The 16,311-nt window shown below is 39.0% G+C and overlaps 1 protein-coding gene across 2 annotated transcripts in view; it reads right to left on the minus strand.

Annotated features, from left to right (window-relative positions):
* Positions 1-2,500: 2,500 nt before the first annotated feature.
* LOC138165357 (RING finger protein 11) overlaps positions 2,501-16,311 on the minus strand; it is a 78,376-nt gene continuing 64,565 nt past the window's right edge. Inside the window, exons 2-4 of one of the 2 annotated variants that reach the window (XR_011169345.1) lie at positions 8,209-8,378; positions 4,470-4,835; positions 2,501-4,237 (exon numbers count right to left, since the gene is read on the minus strand). Coding sequence is in view for 1 of the 2 variants with exons in the window: in XM_069093606.1 (XP_068949707.1) it covers positions 4,664-4,835; positions 8,209-8,378 (342 nt within the window). In the remaining variant the exon portion in view is untranslated. Of the gene's footprint in view, positions 4,836-8,208; positions 8,379-16,311 lie in introns of both variants that reach the window. The other variant, XM_069093606.1, reaches the window with a different exon arrangement.

Raw genomic sequence — 16,311 nt, forward strand, 5'->3', positions numbered from 1 at the left:
GCGGGGGGGCGGGGTGAAGAAGGAGAGGTAAGATTCAAAGATACCTCTAAGGTTAAGAAATTGGGTGCTTAGGAGCATGGGGATATACTGAAGCAGAGCTGTGTTGTGTGAAGAGCCCTTGGAGTCTGAGTACCCAGAATCGTCACCTGGGAAAAGACCATGAACACTCAGCTTCAGGTTTCAACATCTACAGAATTAAAGTTTGGACTTAATGATTCCTGAGAACCCTTCTGGTTCCAATGAAATTCCCCTTTCTAGGCCCAGGGCTGCAAACTGAGAGCTAAGAATGATTTTTACATTACAATTAAATTTCATTGAAAAATGTAAAAACTGGGGCGGCTAAGTGGCACAATGACTAGAGCACCAGCCCTGGAGTCAGGAGGACCTGAGTTCAAATTCAGCCTCACTAGCCGTGTGACCTTGGGCAAGTCACTTAACCCCAACTGCCCTACCTTCCCCTCTCCAAAAAGAAAAACACACACACACACACACACACAAAACCATTCTTAGCTCATAGGTATGCAGTAATGGGTAGTTTGTCAATTCCTGATCTAGGCCAATTCATGTAGTTCTCTCCCCAGGTCAGTGTTTCTCAGACTGTTCTGGGCCACAAAACAATGGAGTTAAAAAAGTAGATTGATGGAATTCATAAGTGCTGCTGAAGGTTCTAGGGCTATAGAACACCCACTGCTAGAATAAAAGAAAGAAGAAGACACTGGGAAGCAAAATAAGGGAACCTGAAATCTATTGCTATACTGAAAAAAAAAATCGCCTGTTATATGTTATTGATAAATTTTCACACTGAATATCTGATAAGAAAAATATCCTTAGTATTAATGCTTTTGAGGGAACCCACATATTTCAGTCTACTATCAGGAAAACTTCCTAACAATTAGAGCTAGCTCAGGATGGAATGGGTTTCCTATCCTCAGAGGGTTCCAAGCAGAACATGACTGACCACAGGCTAGTTATGCTTCAGAATCTTGGTCACTAATGTCTTTTCTGACTCTGGGGTTTGGTCATCCCTATTCACAGCTGGATTCTAAAGAAGTCTGATTCTCTGGATCAAAATTCTTTTTCAACAGACATTTTGGAATAAATTGGAATAAATATATTCATCTTGATGAACAAGGAGGACATAATCAAGGGACCTTTTATGTCAGAAACTTTGTCACTAGAGGTAGGAATAATACAGCGCCTTGCAAACAGTAGGCACTTAATATTTGACTGATGGATCCAAAACATTTTGTACTTGTTTTTCCAGACCTTAACGCAATACAAACAGCTAGCAGTTACTTAACATGCTTATAGACTGATAACATCAGAAAATGGGATTTGTAGTACAATCATATTAAATATTAATGAAAATGGTGGCAAAAAGTGCGAATCCTTGGGCAGAGGATTAGGAGGAGAGCAGCTTTAGATGACAAGCTTACAGTGGTGCTATGGCATCAGGAAAGCTCAGGCAACTTGAGGCCACACTGAGGAGTAAGAACACTGGGTGGTAACGGCAGCGTGCCCCATGTGCTCCATCTAGAGAACTGTGTTCAGTTGTGGGCATCAGGTTTTAGAAAGAGCATGGATAAGATGAGAGAATACAGTGGGTCAACCAGACAGGCAGAAGGTCTCAAGTTCTTGCCAGATGAAGAGAGGTTGAAGAAGCACTAGATTGTTGGCTTGGAGAATAGTAGATTTGGAAAACAGAATGGCTGTATTTACTTATCTGAAGGACTTTCAGGCATTTGTTCTGTTTGGGGGGAGTGGAATGGAGCGGAGCAGGTTGCCAAGAGGCAACTTAGTCTTGCTATCAGTTTCTCCTGCCAGGCTCAGTGTACGTGGGATGGACCAGCTCAGGGGAAGAGGTTCACCTTCCTAGTGGTCTTGGAGCAGAGGCTAATGTCCCACTTGGACAGTGGACTGGAAAGCTGGCCCTTCAGGGCTCTTCCAACATGATTCTGAGCTCTTCAGGATTTCATGTTTGAATAGGGAGCTGAAGAAAACAGCCTCCCACCAGAGAAGCAGTAAGGGCAAGTCTTCAGGTCCTCTTGCATGCAGCCAGGAACCAGGGCTGGGATCCTCAACCACTCTTGGGCACTGGCCTACTGAGCTTAGGGGAGAAAATAGGTGTTCAGGAAGTCAGAGGGAAAAGGGAGAACTCCCGGACTTTACCTTCACATGAAATTACAGGGTATTTACTTGCAAGGGTTAGTGAAGGGTAATTTTAGGGACCCCTTTCTCTAAACACTACCTAGATTAGTGTAAAAAAAAATCAAGATTTAAAATGCAAATACTGTGTGAGGTAGCAGAATGACTAAATGATATCCATGGGCCCTCTAATCCATGTCACATAAATGGAATGGCTACTATACAACAGCATTTCACCTAGGGTTTCAAAAGCAATTAATTTATTTGTTAATGTACATACCACTGTTTGAAATTGAAGGGTTGCTTTTTTTTGAGGAGGGGGATATTCTTATGGAATCAATTCTAACTTTAGCCCTTTATAACTGTTATAACTTTATTTAACAACTTAGTAAAAGCAGAGGTTTATGGTTCTTAACATGGTATAAGGAAACCAAAATAAAGTTTAACAATACAAAGTGCCAAAAAAAAAAAAAGCATTCAACTCAGGAACCAGTCACTTCAATAGGACTTCCAAACTTTTCCTAATCAAGCCTTAGAATAAATAAAGACTAAGAGCAACATAAAAGACGTTTAAAATGAAAATTCATTTTTGCCAATTTTAACAATCAAGAAAAAGAAAGTCTGGCTATAATACTTAATGACATGGGCATCACGTTTATATAGAAAAACACACAATGATAAAAAAAAAGTATCATCACTGAAAATATTGCACAACTTCAGCTGTTTCTTCTCAGATTTGTTTTAAGTAATTGGGTGTATCTGAATTAATAAATAAAAAAATTCAAGAGACACGGCTAACAATTTAAATGGACCTGATACTAGAATTTTAACTTTTCTCAAATTCATCTTCATGTCTTTCCATTATGGATTAATAGGGGAAAAAATTTAATCATGTAGAGACCTTTCTGCATTCAAATGACAAACCTTTTTAAAAGTACTTATGATATATTTCACTCCTCTAGAATCTAAGCACAGAGGCTCCTTCAAGTCTGTGTGTTTGACAATATAAAAATGTTAGGTAAAGGACTCAATTCCAAACAAAACAGTCAGAAACACTTCCTGATTCCTTTGGGCTAAGTTGAGACTGCATCTCTTTCTGCTCGTCTAGGATGGGTAAGCAGGGCCAGTGTGGAGCCGAACGTCTAAAAGTCACAGTAGAGTACAATAAGGAAAAACAAACACATGCTAACTGGAGAAAAAGATGACGACCACATCTTTACGAGACTGTCTCTACTAGAAACACTTCAGGAGTTTAGAGATTTCTTGCATTTTTACATCAGCTGCAAGAAACAGATGAAGGAGAAATTCCTTCTTTCTTGAGATCACAACTATGAAGTCATGTTGTTATACAAACTCGGCATTGGTGTGCAAAATAACATGAGAAACATCTACCTTATTATTTCCAACTGCTTGCCTGATTGGCCAGCAGGACTAAAACAGATACCTTCCAGATGGAGATCGAGATATGGTTTATTTAACTTCAATAACCTCAGAACTACAGTAATTCGAGATGCAGTATCCTTTTGCTAAGGTCCAAGACAACAAGTCTTTATGGGAGAGGAAGGAAGCAATGACCCAAGTCACAATTGGGAATCTCTTTTCTTGTAATACTCATCCCTATGGGGTCTCCCTTCATGTTCTACAGCACAGTGGTCTAATTTGAGCTCAAAAGCCTTAACATTTTAAGTCTGCTCAAAATTTTTATGCTTACCATGCAAATAGTCATAGGAATTAAGCAAAACCCTGGACTAAGTAAATATTAAAATCATTTTCCTTGGGTTGATGTCCATCCTCATATTAAGTCACTTTCTTTTTTCAAAAAATAGAAAAGGGATAGTGCATCTCAGTTTGCTTAAGAGCTAGGAGATCACTTTAAATTCTGCATAATCCTAACTGCAAACAGAACATAGCACTTTTAACAGGTTATAAATAAACTGGTTTTCAAGCATAGAGGCAGCCCCAACAATAACAATACACTATTTAAAAAGACCTAAGGCAATGGATTCCATCTCCAATGGAAAAAAGAACTGTGCAAACAAGCTTAAAACTACTTCTTTGTGCCAGTGTTATAAAATGTAGCTTTTAAGAAAACCTTGACCCAAATGCTAGCAACTTGTGAAAAGAATAATGGGGGGAGGGAATGAAAGTTATTTCATTTAGGAAAAATAACCCCTACCTTGCTCCGAATAAAATCTTCAATACACACAATTTAAACATCTACAGCTGCTGTAACACTTTACACAATTCCTATGCACTGGAATAATATAACAAGACTAAGTACAATTATAGTTTAAACACTGGGTCAAGGCTTTATGTAAAAATACCTTCCTACTTGTTCCTCTGGACTCTAAAATATCATGGACTTTTCCCATCATCTGCAGCCATTCAGGAATTTTTAGGAAATGACTTTTGTGCATGATCTTAATTCCTGCTCCCTGGCTCTGTGGGCTCAGTGACAAAAGATCAAAACCATCGAAAGCCGTGGCTCCCTTGCCTCGTCAGAAGAGAAACCCAAGGCTCAGTTAGTCTCATATGAGGAAAGCAGTGCTGCGTCCACCGGCTCCATGCAGGATGGGCATGTGAAGGACCTCATGAGCCAGTTGTCTATACAGTCCAGGTGATAAATGTGCATGCATGGCAGAAACCGGATGGGGTCTCCATAAACAAAGTCCATCATACAGATCACACACCTAGAAGGAGGAAATAAGAAAGAACTTTGGAGAATGATGCTAAAATAATTTAGAATGCTCTTCATGTGTCTGCAGATGAAAATGACAATGTTTAATTATAGAATCTTCAAAGTTGGCACAGCCCCACTGAGACTCAGTTTCCTCATCTCTAAAATACTATAGAATACCTGCTTCACAGAAGAACTACGGCACTGAAATGAGATGATAGGTTTAAAGTGCTTAAAAAATTCTATGTATCAAAATGATCTTCAGTTACAGGGAACTTACTGCCTTCCAAGATAGCCCATTTCATTTTCGGATATCTCTAACCATTATTATTATTATTTACCATATTGAATGTAATTAGCCTCTTTGTAATATCCATCCATCATTACCCCTAGTTCTGTCCTCTGGGGCCAAGATGAACAAGTCTAATCTCTCTCCCATGTGAGGACTTTCTGGGTAGCTATCTTATCCCTATGGACATTAATTTCCTCATTTCTAAGAGGATCCATCCAGTTCTAAAATTTCTTAAGTCGTAAAATCATTTCTGTGCCTGTGGAACTTCAAATGACCACATATCAAGCTGTTTCCCCAATGTCAACATACTACATTTTTTCAGCCAATCTGTCAACTCAAGAAGTGGGTGTCAACAAACTAAAACTAAGTTAAGCAGCCACAGATGAAAAGAGAACTGAGAACACTATAAGAATTAATAAAGGAAAATCTTAATTCAGTAATCTGATTTAATTAATCATCAACATTCACTAGTACTTTATAATTAAAGTACAGCATAAAGAACACTAGACAAAATCCAAGAGAAAGGATTCAAATTTGCCTCCAAAATTTATTAACTGTGACCCCAGTGATTGTTTCCTCTCTTTGATTTGCAATCAAATGGAGATAATATCCCCTTTAGTGCCTATTTCAGAGTTCGAATGAGAATCCAATGAGCTACAGTCTATAAAAGCGTGAGGTGAATCTTAAAGTATCAATCAAATGAGACAATATTTTTTTAAGTAACTTGCCCAAGGTTACACAACTAGTTTTTTTTGTGTGGGTGTTAAGTGTCTGAGGCAGGACAGAACTTGGGTCCTCCTGATTCGGCGCTTTACTCACTGCGACAATATTTTTTAACCAACACAGAACATAATTCTTGGTACATAGTAGGAATATGTAAATGCTTACTCCTTTTCTCCCTCCCTTCCTGTAATGGGAATGTAAATTTAAGATCTTCCCTGTCCCTAGGCCCTTTGATAGGTTTTAAGTGTACCAGGAGCCTGTGGCAGGAGGCTTGTTTTTCAGGAGATACTTTGTGAATGGGCAGATGGTCAGGAGGGTTGTGACATTCTCTGAGCCAGGAGAAGGCTATATAAACCCTGATGTGAGGCTTTGTTTTGGGGTTCACTTTGAGAAGTGTTGTGTGATTTGACCAGATGAGACTGTGAGCAGCCATTGAGACCCCTTCTTCCCCCCTTTGAGAACCCAGATGTTGATGCTTCTCTCTCTAGTAACTGTGACTAGGTATGGATGTTATGGTCAGACAGCTGGAGGCCTGTCTGCTTGAAATCTTTCTGTGTTTTCTTGTAACTTCTGTCTGTATACTCTGAAGTTCGGGGTGCTGACTTATCATTTATCTAGTTCAGGGGTTAAAGCAAGATTGTTAATCCATTTTGAGTTGCTTTCCTTTAGAAAAGCAGATCTAAGAACCTGTGCTAGCAGCCACCCTGGGGATGCTGGGATGCTTGGTGCTACACTTCCCCTTAAGAAACTAGAAATATGTTTGTTCCTATTATTTAGCTTACTGTAAGGGCTGGACTAGAAGAAAACTTTTTAAGTTCTGCTCTCAGCTGTTTGACTGTATAAGGGTCATTTTTAAAACTATCTATAAAAACAGGGCTGCTAATTTTAACCTACTTACCTGGAGGCTACTTTATGGATTAAATCTGCAAAGCCCCACTAACCTTCTCAGTCTCTACTTTCTAGGTCTGATTAATGAAGCAGTCTAAACCCACAGTGTATCTGAGGAACAGAAGAGTAGAATTTTCTCTGATTAGAGATACCCAAAAGTCTTCAAGTAAATAAATGGACAAAGGGTTGGGCTAGGTGTGCTGTAGCACACACAGACTAGCTGGTCTAGAAAGATCCTATCTGGCCTGACAGTGCTATATTCTCAGTATATTTTTTTTAAAAAAGAGGTTTCATGTGACTCAAGGACACAGACCAAAGTCCAGCTACATAAACCAATGACATCAGGCATCTGCTAACAAATTTGCTCTCAACCTATAAAGTCGATTTAACAGATTCTGGTACCTGTCCTTATTAGGGGGCTCCTGGTTTTTACCAAAAGGGTTTTTGAGGGTATATGGCGGTTCATTTTCTTTTTTTAATCAACCTTGAGAAGGACCCCTCCCGCCCCCACAAGTATAATTTATCAATTATTTGCCTTATCTATGAATTTTTCTGTCACTAAAAGTATCAGATAAAGGTTTGCTGAATTAAACGGCTCTCACTGAGGAAGTTCTCTTCTTTAAGGACTCCAGCCCTATGATACAGCAGGTCCCAATCCCATTTCTGAACCTGAAAATAAGTGAGCTATTTTTTTTTTGAGCTACTTTTTTTTTCCATTATTCTCATTTCTTCCACAAGAATACTAGGTAGCCAACTCTCCCATAGCAATGGGGAAAAGGAATTAATAAGGGACAATGTCTACACAGTCATTTCTTCCCTTAAAGTTCAATTTACCAACAACATCTGGTATGTGCCAGGTACCAAGCACACAAATGCAGAGCATAAAACAATTCCTACTCTCAAGAACTCTGCATTTTAAGAGGTATTGTCTGTAGATCTGTGTGCACTCTCTTTACTAAACAAAAGGTAATTAGGGAAAGGGGACACTAGGCGTTGGAGGAAGAAGTGCACTTTGGGTAGGGGGACGACCATACAAAGGTGCCAGGATGGCAGAGAAAACGTTTTTTTAAAGACAAGGCTTATGAGGCAGCTATGACAGACGGTATGAAATCTGGTGTCAGAAGATCTGGGTTCAAATCCAGCCTCTAATACTTACTAGCTGTGTGCTCATCATCAAGTCACTGAAGCTTTCTAAAACCTCAGTATTCTGACCTGTAAAATGGGAATAATACCCATGACACTTCATTCTGAGGTTCAAATGGGATATATGTAAAACGCTAAATTTGTTATTATTATAAAAGATTTTAATCACCCAAACCATATGCCCTTATCCATAGAAAGTCTTTTAGTGTGACAATCCATACCTGACCTCCCAAAGCATGCAAGAGCCTGTACAGCAGGGGCTAGACTGCTGCTGAAAACCAAGCATGGCAAGGAGACCTTTCCCATTCATCTACATTAGAAAAACAAAGCAACAACTCACTCCCGGATCTTTTTTTCTGACCCATCTCTTCCAGGGTCATACACTCCTTTAGGCAGATGCTGGATCAGGCCTATCCTCTGGGCTATTCTGATCTGCTCTTCTTCAGTCAGCTGTGTTGCCAGTCGAGTCTGGCTTGGAGTTGGATGATAAACCGGGACAGGGACTTGCTCCTGAATTTAAAGAGAAAAAGGACTAGTCATTCATCTATGAGAAGTCATTATTTTTGTTGATGTATTACCCTTACCTCCAACCTAAACCTGAAAGCCAGGAAATGATTCCCTAGTTAGATCTCTGACCTACTTATGAAGCACAAAACAAACTCCTAACAAAAACTGGCAAGGATTTCTACTGAAGTAATTCCCCATAAGAACCATTTATTTAACTCAGACATTCACTTCTGGTGCTGCAATAAATCAATGGTGAAAATGAATTAATATGTAGAGCTTACATGGACCTAATTAGCAGTTCTGAATTCCATTAAATTAGTTTACTATCCCACAAACTCTCAAGTGTTTGAAAATTGCAAAAGTCCATCATGTCCACCACCAAATCCTTCTGGTGATGTTACCTGTGTGCAAATGAAACAGTCCCCTCAGAAGAATTACAATCCTGAACATCTAAAAAGGTAATAGGAAAAGCATGGATATTTCAATCTACAAACAACAACAAAAAAAGGGGCCTGCACAGAAAGCTTCAAACCTGTGTTGTATACAGAATTTTTAAAAAAATAAACATGTTTAAAAGGCAACAGAAAGCTACATGAGCAGAGTGGGCTGCAGTGTATGAGGGAGATGAAGAGAGCCCATTCCCTTGCCTCTAAGCCCTGGCTGCCTAGACACCCAGCTATGGCTGAACACAAATTCTCTGGACAATACCCCAGAAAGGTGGGGGTGGGTGGGTTTCCTGCTCCCACCAGGGAGGGGGGATTCATCACCTCCTGAGGAAGCTCAGTTCACTTTGGGATTGTTGTTGTTGAGTCATTTCAGTCGCGTCCTACTCTCCATGACCCCAGTTGGGGTTTTCTTGGCAGGGACACTGGAGCAGTTTGCCATTTCTTCTCCAGCTCATTTTACAGATGAGGAAACTGAGGCAAACAGGGTGAAGTGACTTGCCCAGGGTTCCACAACTAGTGAGTGTCTGAGGCTGGATCTGAACTCGGGAGGATGAGTCTTCCTGCCTCCAGGCCCTGTATTCTATCCACTGAGCACCCAGCTGCTCCTACTTTGTGACAGGCTAACTCTTTGGAAATACTTCTTGAAATCAAGTCCCAATTTGCCTCTCGGAGGTTTCCAAACCCACTGTGCACAGGACCTTTCTGAATACAAGAAAACTGCCACCATGTAAAGAAGTCTTCCCTCCCTTAGGCTAAAACAACAGTTCTGTCCATGATAATGTACACTATGACCCTGAAGGGCTTTGTCTGCCTCTGAGTGTTCTCCAACCTACCAATATCCTTCCAAAATGTGCCACACAATACCCCCGGTGTGTTCTGATCAGGGCAGAAGAGAGCAAAGTGATCACCACTTTTCAGTCCTGGTCATTATACCTCTCCCTTCCATTCTACAATCGTGAAGCTGATGTTCAGTATGTAAGACCTGAAGTTGGATAGGGGAGACAGATGTGAAAGATGTGCATTATCTTTTCAGGGCGTGATCCTATGAAGGGAATACAACATGCTGTATTATTCCCTTCTTTGGCTCATCCCCAAGCGTGCCATCTCAGTTTTATTCAGGTGATAAAACATTTTGACAAAAATGTTTAATAGCGTGGAGTCAAGCAAGCATAGACCTCTGTAGCACTTTAGCCTTCAAAGACGGCAGAGTAGAGGCAACCCAGCAGAGTTCTCTTAACACTCCCCTTCAAACAACTTTGAAAATAACACCTCATATCAAATTTTGGAACAGCAGAACCAACAAAAAGTCAGGGTGAGACATTTTTCTGGCCTAAGAAAATTTAGGAGGTTGGCAGGAGAAGTTTGTGATACCCGGGTGGAAACTTGCTGCAGCCCACAACGTGCAGTGGAAGCAACAGTGGCCACAGCAGCTTCAGGAGCTCTCAGCCCAGTGCAGCAAAGGGATAGGACAATTAGAAAGAAATGGCAAGGAATCTTTTTTTTTTTTAAGTTCAATTCTATATGTTTATGTCACTTTGCTGAGTTGTTTTTCAGTCATGTCTGATTCTTTGTGACCCCATTTGGGATTTTCTTGGCAAAGACACTGGAGTGATTTGCCATTTCCTTCTCCAACTCATTTTATTTTTTTTACTTTCACATTAAACTTTAGTCAGATTGTAAAGGATTATAACCAATGGAATGAACATTGGGAAAGAAGAATCAAAACAGAACGAGAAAAAGAAAGAGAACAAGTCATTTGCTTCAATCTGCATTCGAACTCTGCGGCTCTTTCTCTGGGTGTGGACATCTCTTTCCATCATGAGTCTTTTGGAGTTTTCTTAAAACCTTTTATTGCTGAGAGGAGCCCAGTCTATCAGAGTTAGTTGTCACACATGTGTTGTGTACAAATTTTTCCTGGTTCTGCTTTTCTCACTCAACATCAGTTTATATAAGTCTGTCCAGGTTATTATGAAGCCTGTCTGTTCCTCATTTCTTATAGCACAATAGTATTCCATTACATTCATAGACTACAACTTGCTCAGCCATTCCCAATTGATGGGCATCCCCTTGATTTCCAATTCTTTGCCTCCACAAAAAGAGCTGCTATAAATATTGGTGTACATTCGGGTCCTCTTCCCACTTCTATGATCTCTCTGGGATACAGCCCCAGAAATGGTATTGCTGGGTCAAACATATGCACTTATTTACAGCCCTTTGCATTAGTGTTCCAAATTTTCCACATCCTCTCCAGCATTTATCATTTTCCTGTTTTGTCATCTTAGCCAATCTGACTGCTGAGATGTGGTACCTCAAAGTTGTTTTGATTTGCATTTCCCTAATCAATAGTCATTTAGAGCATTTTTAAAATATGCTTCTAAATATCTTTAATTTTGTCCTCTGAAAATTTCCTGTTCATATCCTTTAACCATTTGTCAATTGGGGAATGATTTGTATTCTTACAGATTTGACTCAATTCTCTGTATATATATTTTTTGTTTGTTTGTTTTTTGCCTCTTAGAGGGCAATTGGGGTTAAGGGACTTGCCCAAGGTCACACGGATAGTTTTTGTGTTAAGTGTCTGAGGCTGGATTTGAACTCGGGTCCTCCCAACTCCAGGGCCAATGCTATTCAATCTGCTACCTAGCCGCCCCAATTCTCTGTATATTTTAGAAATGAGGCCTCTATCAGAGACACTGGTTGTAAAAATTCTTTCCTAATTTTTCATTCCCTCTTAATTTTGGCTTTATTTGTACAGAAGCTTTTCAATTTAACATAATCAAAACGATACATTTTGCATCTTAGAATGCTCTCTACCTCTTGTTAGGTCATAAAATCTCCCCTTCTCCGTGGATCTGACAGGTAAACTATCCCTTGCTCTCCCAGACTGCTCACAGCATCAGCCTTTATGCCTAGATTGTGCACCCATTCTGACTTGATTTTGGTACACGGTGTTAGAGTAAAGTCTGGTATGGCTGGGCCACCTTCCCTAGTATTTCTTTTCATTAATTCCCTTGATATTCTGGACCCTGTTTTCTTCCAAATGAATTTTGTCAACATTTTTTCTAGCTCTATAAAGTAGTTTTTTGGTAGATTGATTGGCATGGCACTAACTATGTAATTTAATTTAGATAAAATTGTCATTTTTATTATATTAGCTCAACCCAGCCACAAGCAATTGATGTTTCTCCAGTTAGTTAGACCTGACTTTATTTGTATGAAAGGTGTTTTGCAGGGGGTGGCTAGGTGGTGCAGTGAACTGAGCGCTGGCCCTGGAGTCAGGAGGACCTGAGTTCAAATGTGACCTCAGACACTTAACACTTACTAGCTGTGTGACCTTAGGCAAGTCACTTAACCCCAATTGCCCTGCCTTCCCCCTCTAAAAAGCGAAAAAAAAAAAAAAAGTTTTGTAATTGTGTTCATATAGGGCCTGGGTTTGTTTTGGCAGGTAGATTCCCAAATATTTTATAATGTCTACAGTAACTTTAAATGGAATATCTCTATTTCTTGCTGTTGGACTTCGTTAGAAATATATAGGAATGCCAAGGATTTATGTGGGGTTATTTTATATCCTGCAACTTTGCCAAATTTATTTATTATCTCAAGTAGTTTTTTACTTAATTCTCTAAGTATATCATCATATCAACTGCAAGGAGTGACAAGGGACCTTTTGCTGGCAATGGGTACAGCTGATGCTGAAAAAGCCTGGGAAAGCTGCCCCTCCAAGGTGAGAGTTCAACTTTAACATCAATTGAAAATCAAGAAATAGGATGGAAAAACGAGCAAACAACAGAAAAAGAATGGCTATAAAAAGCTACTACCATGGCAGTAAAGACTAAGACACAAATAGCCACAAAAACAAAGCTTCAAAGAAAAAATGCTTATTAGACGGAAGCCCAACAAGAATTCCTGGAATGAATTAAAGAAAGAGATAAGAGTGGTAGAGGAAAAACTGTAAAAAGAAATGAGAGTGATGTAAGAAAATTATGAACAGGGAATTAACAGGTTGGTAAAAGAAGTACACAAAAAATACTGAAGAAAATAACACCTTAAAAAACAAAGTTGGTCTAATGCTAAAAGAGACATAACAATTCACTGAAGAAAAGAACTACTTGAAAAACAGAACGGGCTAAATGAAAAAAAAAAAAAGAGGCACAAAATCTCACTAAAAAAATTATTCCTTAAAAATTAGGATTGGGCAAGTGGGAGCTAATGATTTCATGAGACACCAAGAAACAATAAAACAAAGTCAAAAGAATGAAAAAATAGAAGAAAATATTAAATATCTCACTGGGAAAACAACTGACCTGGAAAATAGATCAAAGAGAGATAATTTAAGAATACTGGACTACCTGAAAGCCAAGATCAAAGAAAGGACCTAAACATAATATTTCAAGAAATCATCATGGCAAATTGCCTTGATATTTTTGATATCAAGGGTAAAACAGAAACTGAAAGAATCCATGGATCACCTCCTGAAAGAGATCCCAGAATGAAAACTTCCAAAAATATTATAGCCAAATTCCAGAGCTTCTAGGAAAAAAAGATTTCAAACAGTCAGAAAGAAACAATTCAAATATTATGGAGCCATAGTAAAGATCACACAAGATTTAACAGCTACCACATTAAAGGAGCAGAGGGCTTAGAATATCATGCTTCTGGAAGGCAAAGGTGCTAGGATTATAATAATGAATAACTTACCCACTAAAACTGAGCATAATCCTTCAAAGAAGGGAAAAAACTAACATTTGATAAAACAGAGAATTTTCAAACATTCCTGATGAAAAAACCAGAGTTGAAGAGAAAATAGCATATTCAAGCATAAGACTCAGAAGCATAAAAAGGTAAACATTAAAGAGTAACCATAAGGGTCTCAATAAAGTCAAACTGTTTATATTCCTATATGGAAAGATGATACATGTAATTCCTAAGAACTTTATCATTATTAGGACAGTTAAAAGGAGTTTACATTTCAGAGGGCATGGATATGAGTTGATTATGTTGGAATGATCTTCAAAAACATAAAGAGGTGAGAAATGGAGAAGCAAGAGGTAGAATGGGAAGAACTTTCTCACATAAAAGAGGGATGCAAAGGAAGAGCTTTTACAGTAGAGGGGGAAAGAGAGAGGGTGGCAGGCAATGCTTGAACCTCACTCTCAGCAGAATTGGTTCAAAGAGGTAAGAATATATATTCACACTCAAGTTGTGTATAAAAATATAACTTACCCAATGCAAAAAAGGAAAGGAATAAAAGAAGGGGGTGTACATGTTTGTGATAAAAGACAGGACAGATTAATTAAGAGAGACAGTGGTTAGAAGCTAAATAGATGTTTGAGGAGGACCAGGATAAAAGGGAGAGAGAAAAAACAGAAGAAAATAGGATGGGGGAAAAACCATAGTTAATAACCATAACTGTGAATGCAAATGGGATGAGCTCATGCATAAAATGGAAGCAGATAGGCAGAATGGATAAGAAACCAGAATCCAATAATATGTTATTTACAAGAGACATGCTTTAAACAGAAAGACACACACAGAGTTAAATAAAGGCTGGAACAGAATCTAATATGCTTCAGCTAAACTTAAAAAAAAAGGGCAGGAATAGCAATCATGACCTCAGACAAAGCAAAAGTAAAACCAGACCTAACTAAAAGAAATAATCAGGGAAACTACATTTTGCCCAAAGGTACCATAGACAATGAAGTAATCTAAAAAATTTTTACAGCAAGTTTCTTTGGTAAGAGCCTCATTTCTAAAATACATAATGAACATAGAACCGAGTCAAATTTATATAAACAAGAGTCATTCTCTGATTGATAAATGGCCAAAGGATATAAACAGGCAATTTTCAGAAGAAGACATCAAAACTATAGTCATATGAAAAAATACTCTAAATCACTATGATCAGAGAAATGGAAATTTAAACAACTCTGAGATACCATCTCATACTTATCAAAAATGACAATTGCTGGATGGGATGATAGAAAAACAGGTACACTAATGAACTGGAGGAGTAGTGAACTGGTCCAATAATTCTGGAGAACAATTTAGAACTGGGCCCAAAGGCCTAAAAAACACTGCATACCCTTTGACTCGGCAATACCACTACTAGGTCCAATCCTAAAGAGATCAAAGGAAAAGGAAAAGGACCTACATGTACAAAAAAATTTCAGCAGCTCTCTTTGTGGTGGTAAAGAACTGTATCTCGAGAGGATGCTCATGAACTGGGGAATGGCTAAACAATATGGGAAATGAAGAGGAGGGTGGTTTCAGAAAACCATGGCAAGATCTGTATGAACTGGTGCAAAGTAAATTGAGAAGAACCAGGAGATCATTGTGCACAATAACAGCAATGTTGTAATGATGATCTGCTATGAAATACTTGGTTACTCTGTTCAATGCAACGACCCAAGACAATTCCAAAGGACTCATAATGAAAAAATGCTATCCACCTGTAGCAGAAAGCACCCAGCATCCCCAGGGTGGCTGCCAGCACAGGTCCTTAGATCTGCTTTTCTAAAGGAAAGCAACTCAAAATGGGTTAACAATCTTGCTTTAATCAAACATGTCATTTACATTAAATAAACATGTCATTATTTACATGTAAGTTCACAGGGGGAAAAGTCAGCAGCCTGAACTTCAGAGAATACAAACAGAAGTTACAAGCAGAAAGAGAAACAGATGAGCAGAGGGGGCTTCCAGTTGTCTGACCATTACATCCATACCTAGTTAGTTACCAGAGAGGGAAGCATCAACATCTGGGGGGAAGAGGGGGCGCTCAACAGCTTCCCAGAGTCTCGTCTGGCCAAATCACACAACTCTTCCTGAAGTGAACCCCAAAGCAAAGCCTCACATCAGGGTATATACAGCCTTTTTCTGGCTTAGAGAATATCACAACCCTCCTGACCCACTGCCCAATCACAAAGCAACAAGGTGTGGGCATTCCTGAAAAACAAGCCTCCTGCCACAGGCTCCAAGTGAGCACATTCAGCCTGTTAGGGGGCAGAGTATATTTTCAAATCAGAGAAGGTTCTCAGAGTCGCTTAAGTCTATCAAGGGGCCAAGGGGCAGGGAATATCTTCAGATTACATTACCATAACACCACCTCCAGAGAAAAAACTCAGAGATGAACCAAGTACAAATTGAAGCATAATTTTCTTACTTAAAAAAAAAAAAAGGCTTATAAGGAATTGTATCTCACATGATTTTACATGTATAATTGATATAATGCTTATTTTCTCAGTGGTTAGGAGGGAGTTTGGAACTCAAAAATTTAAAACCAAAAAAAATGCAGAAAATAAATTATAAACTTAAAAGTAGGTTTTGAAAAGCTTAAAGTATCAAATAAATGCTAATTACTGGAAGTGGTGGTAGTACCGTGTTTCCCCGATAATAAGACACTGTCTTATTAATTTTTTTGGAAAGAAAAACACCAGAGGGCTTATTTTCAGGGGAGGGCTTATGTTGTCCTGCCTCAGCTCTCCTCCGCAGCA

This window comes from Petaurus breviceps, unplaced genomic scaffold (assembly GCF_028583685.1).
Source record: "Petaurus breviceps papuanus isolate PSGF00001 unplaced genomic scaffold, PetGlider_PUasm1.0 208, whole genome shotgun sequence".
Classification (NCBI taxonomy): domain Eukaryota; kingdom Metazoa; phylum Chordata; class Mammalia; order Diprotodontia; family Petauridae; genus Petaurus; species Petaurus breviceps.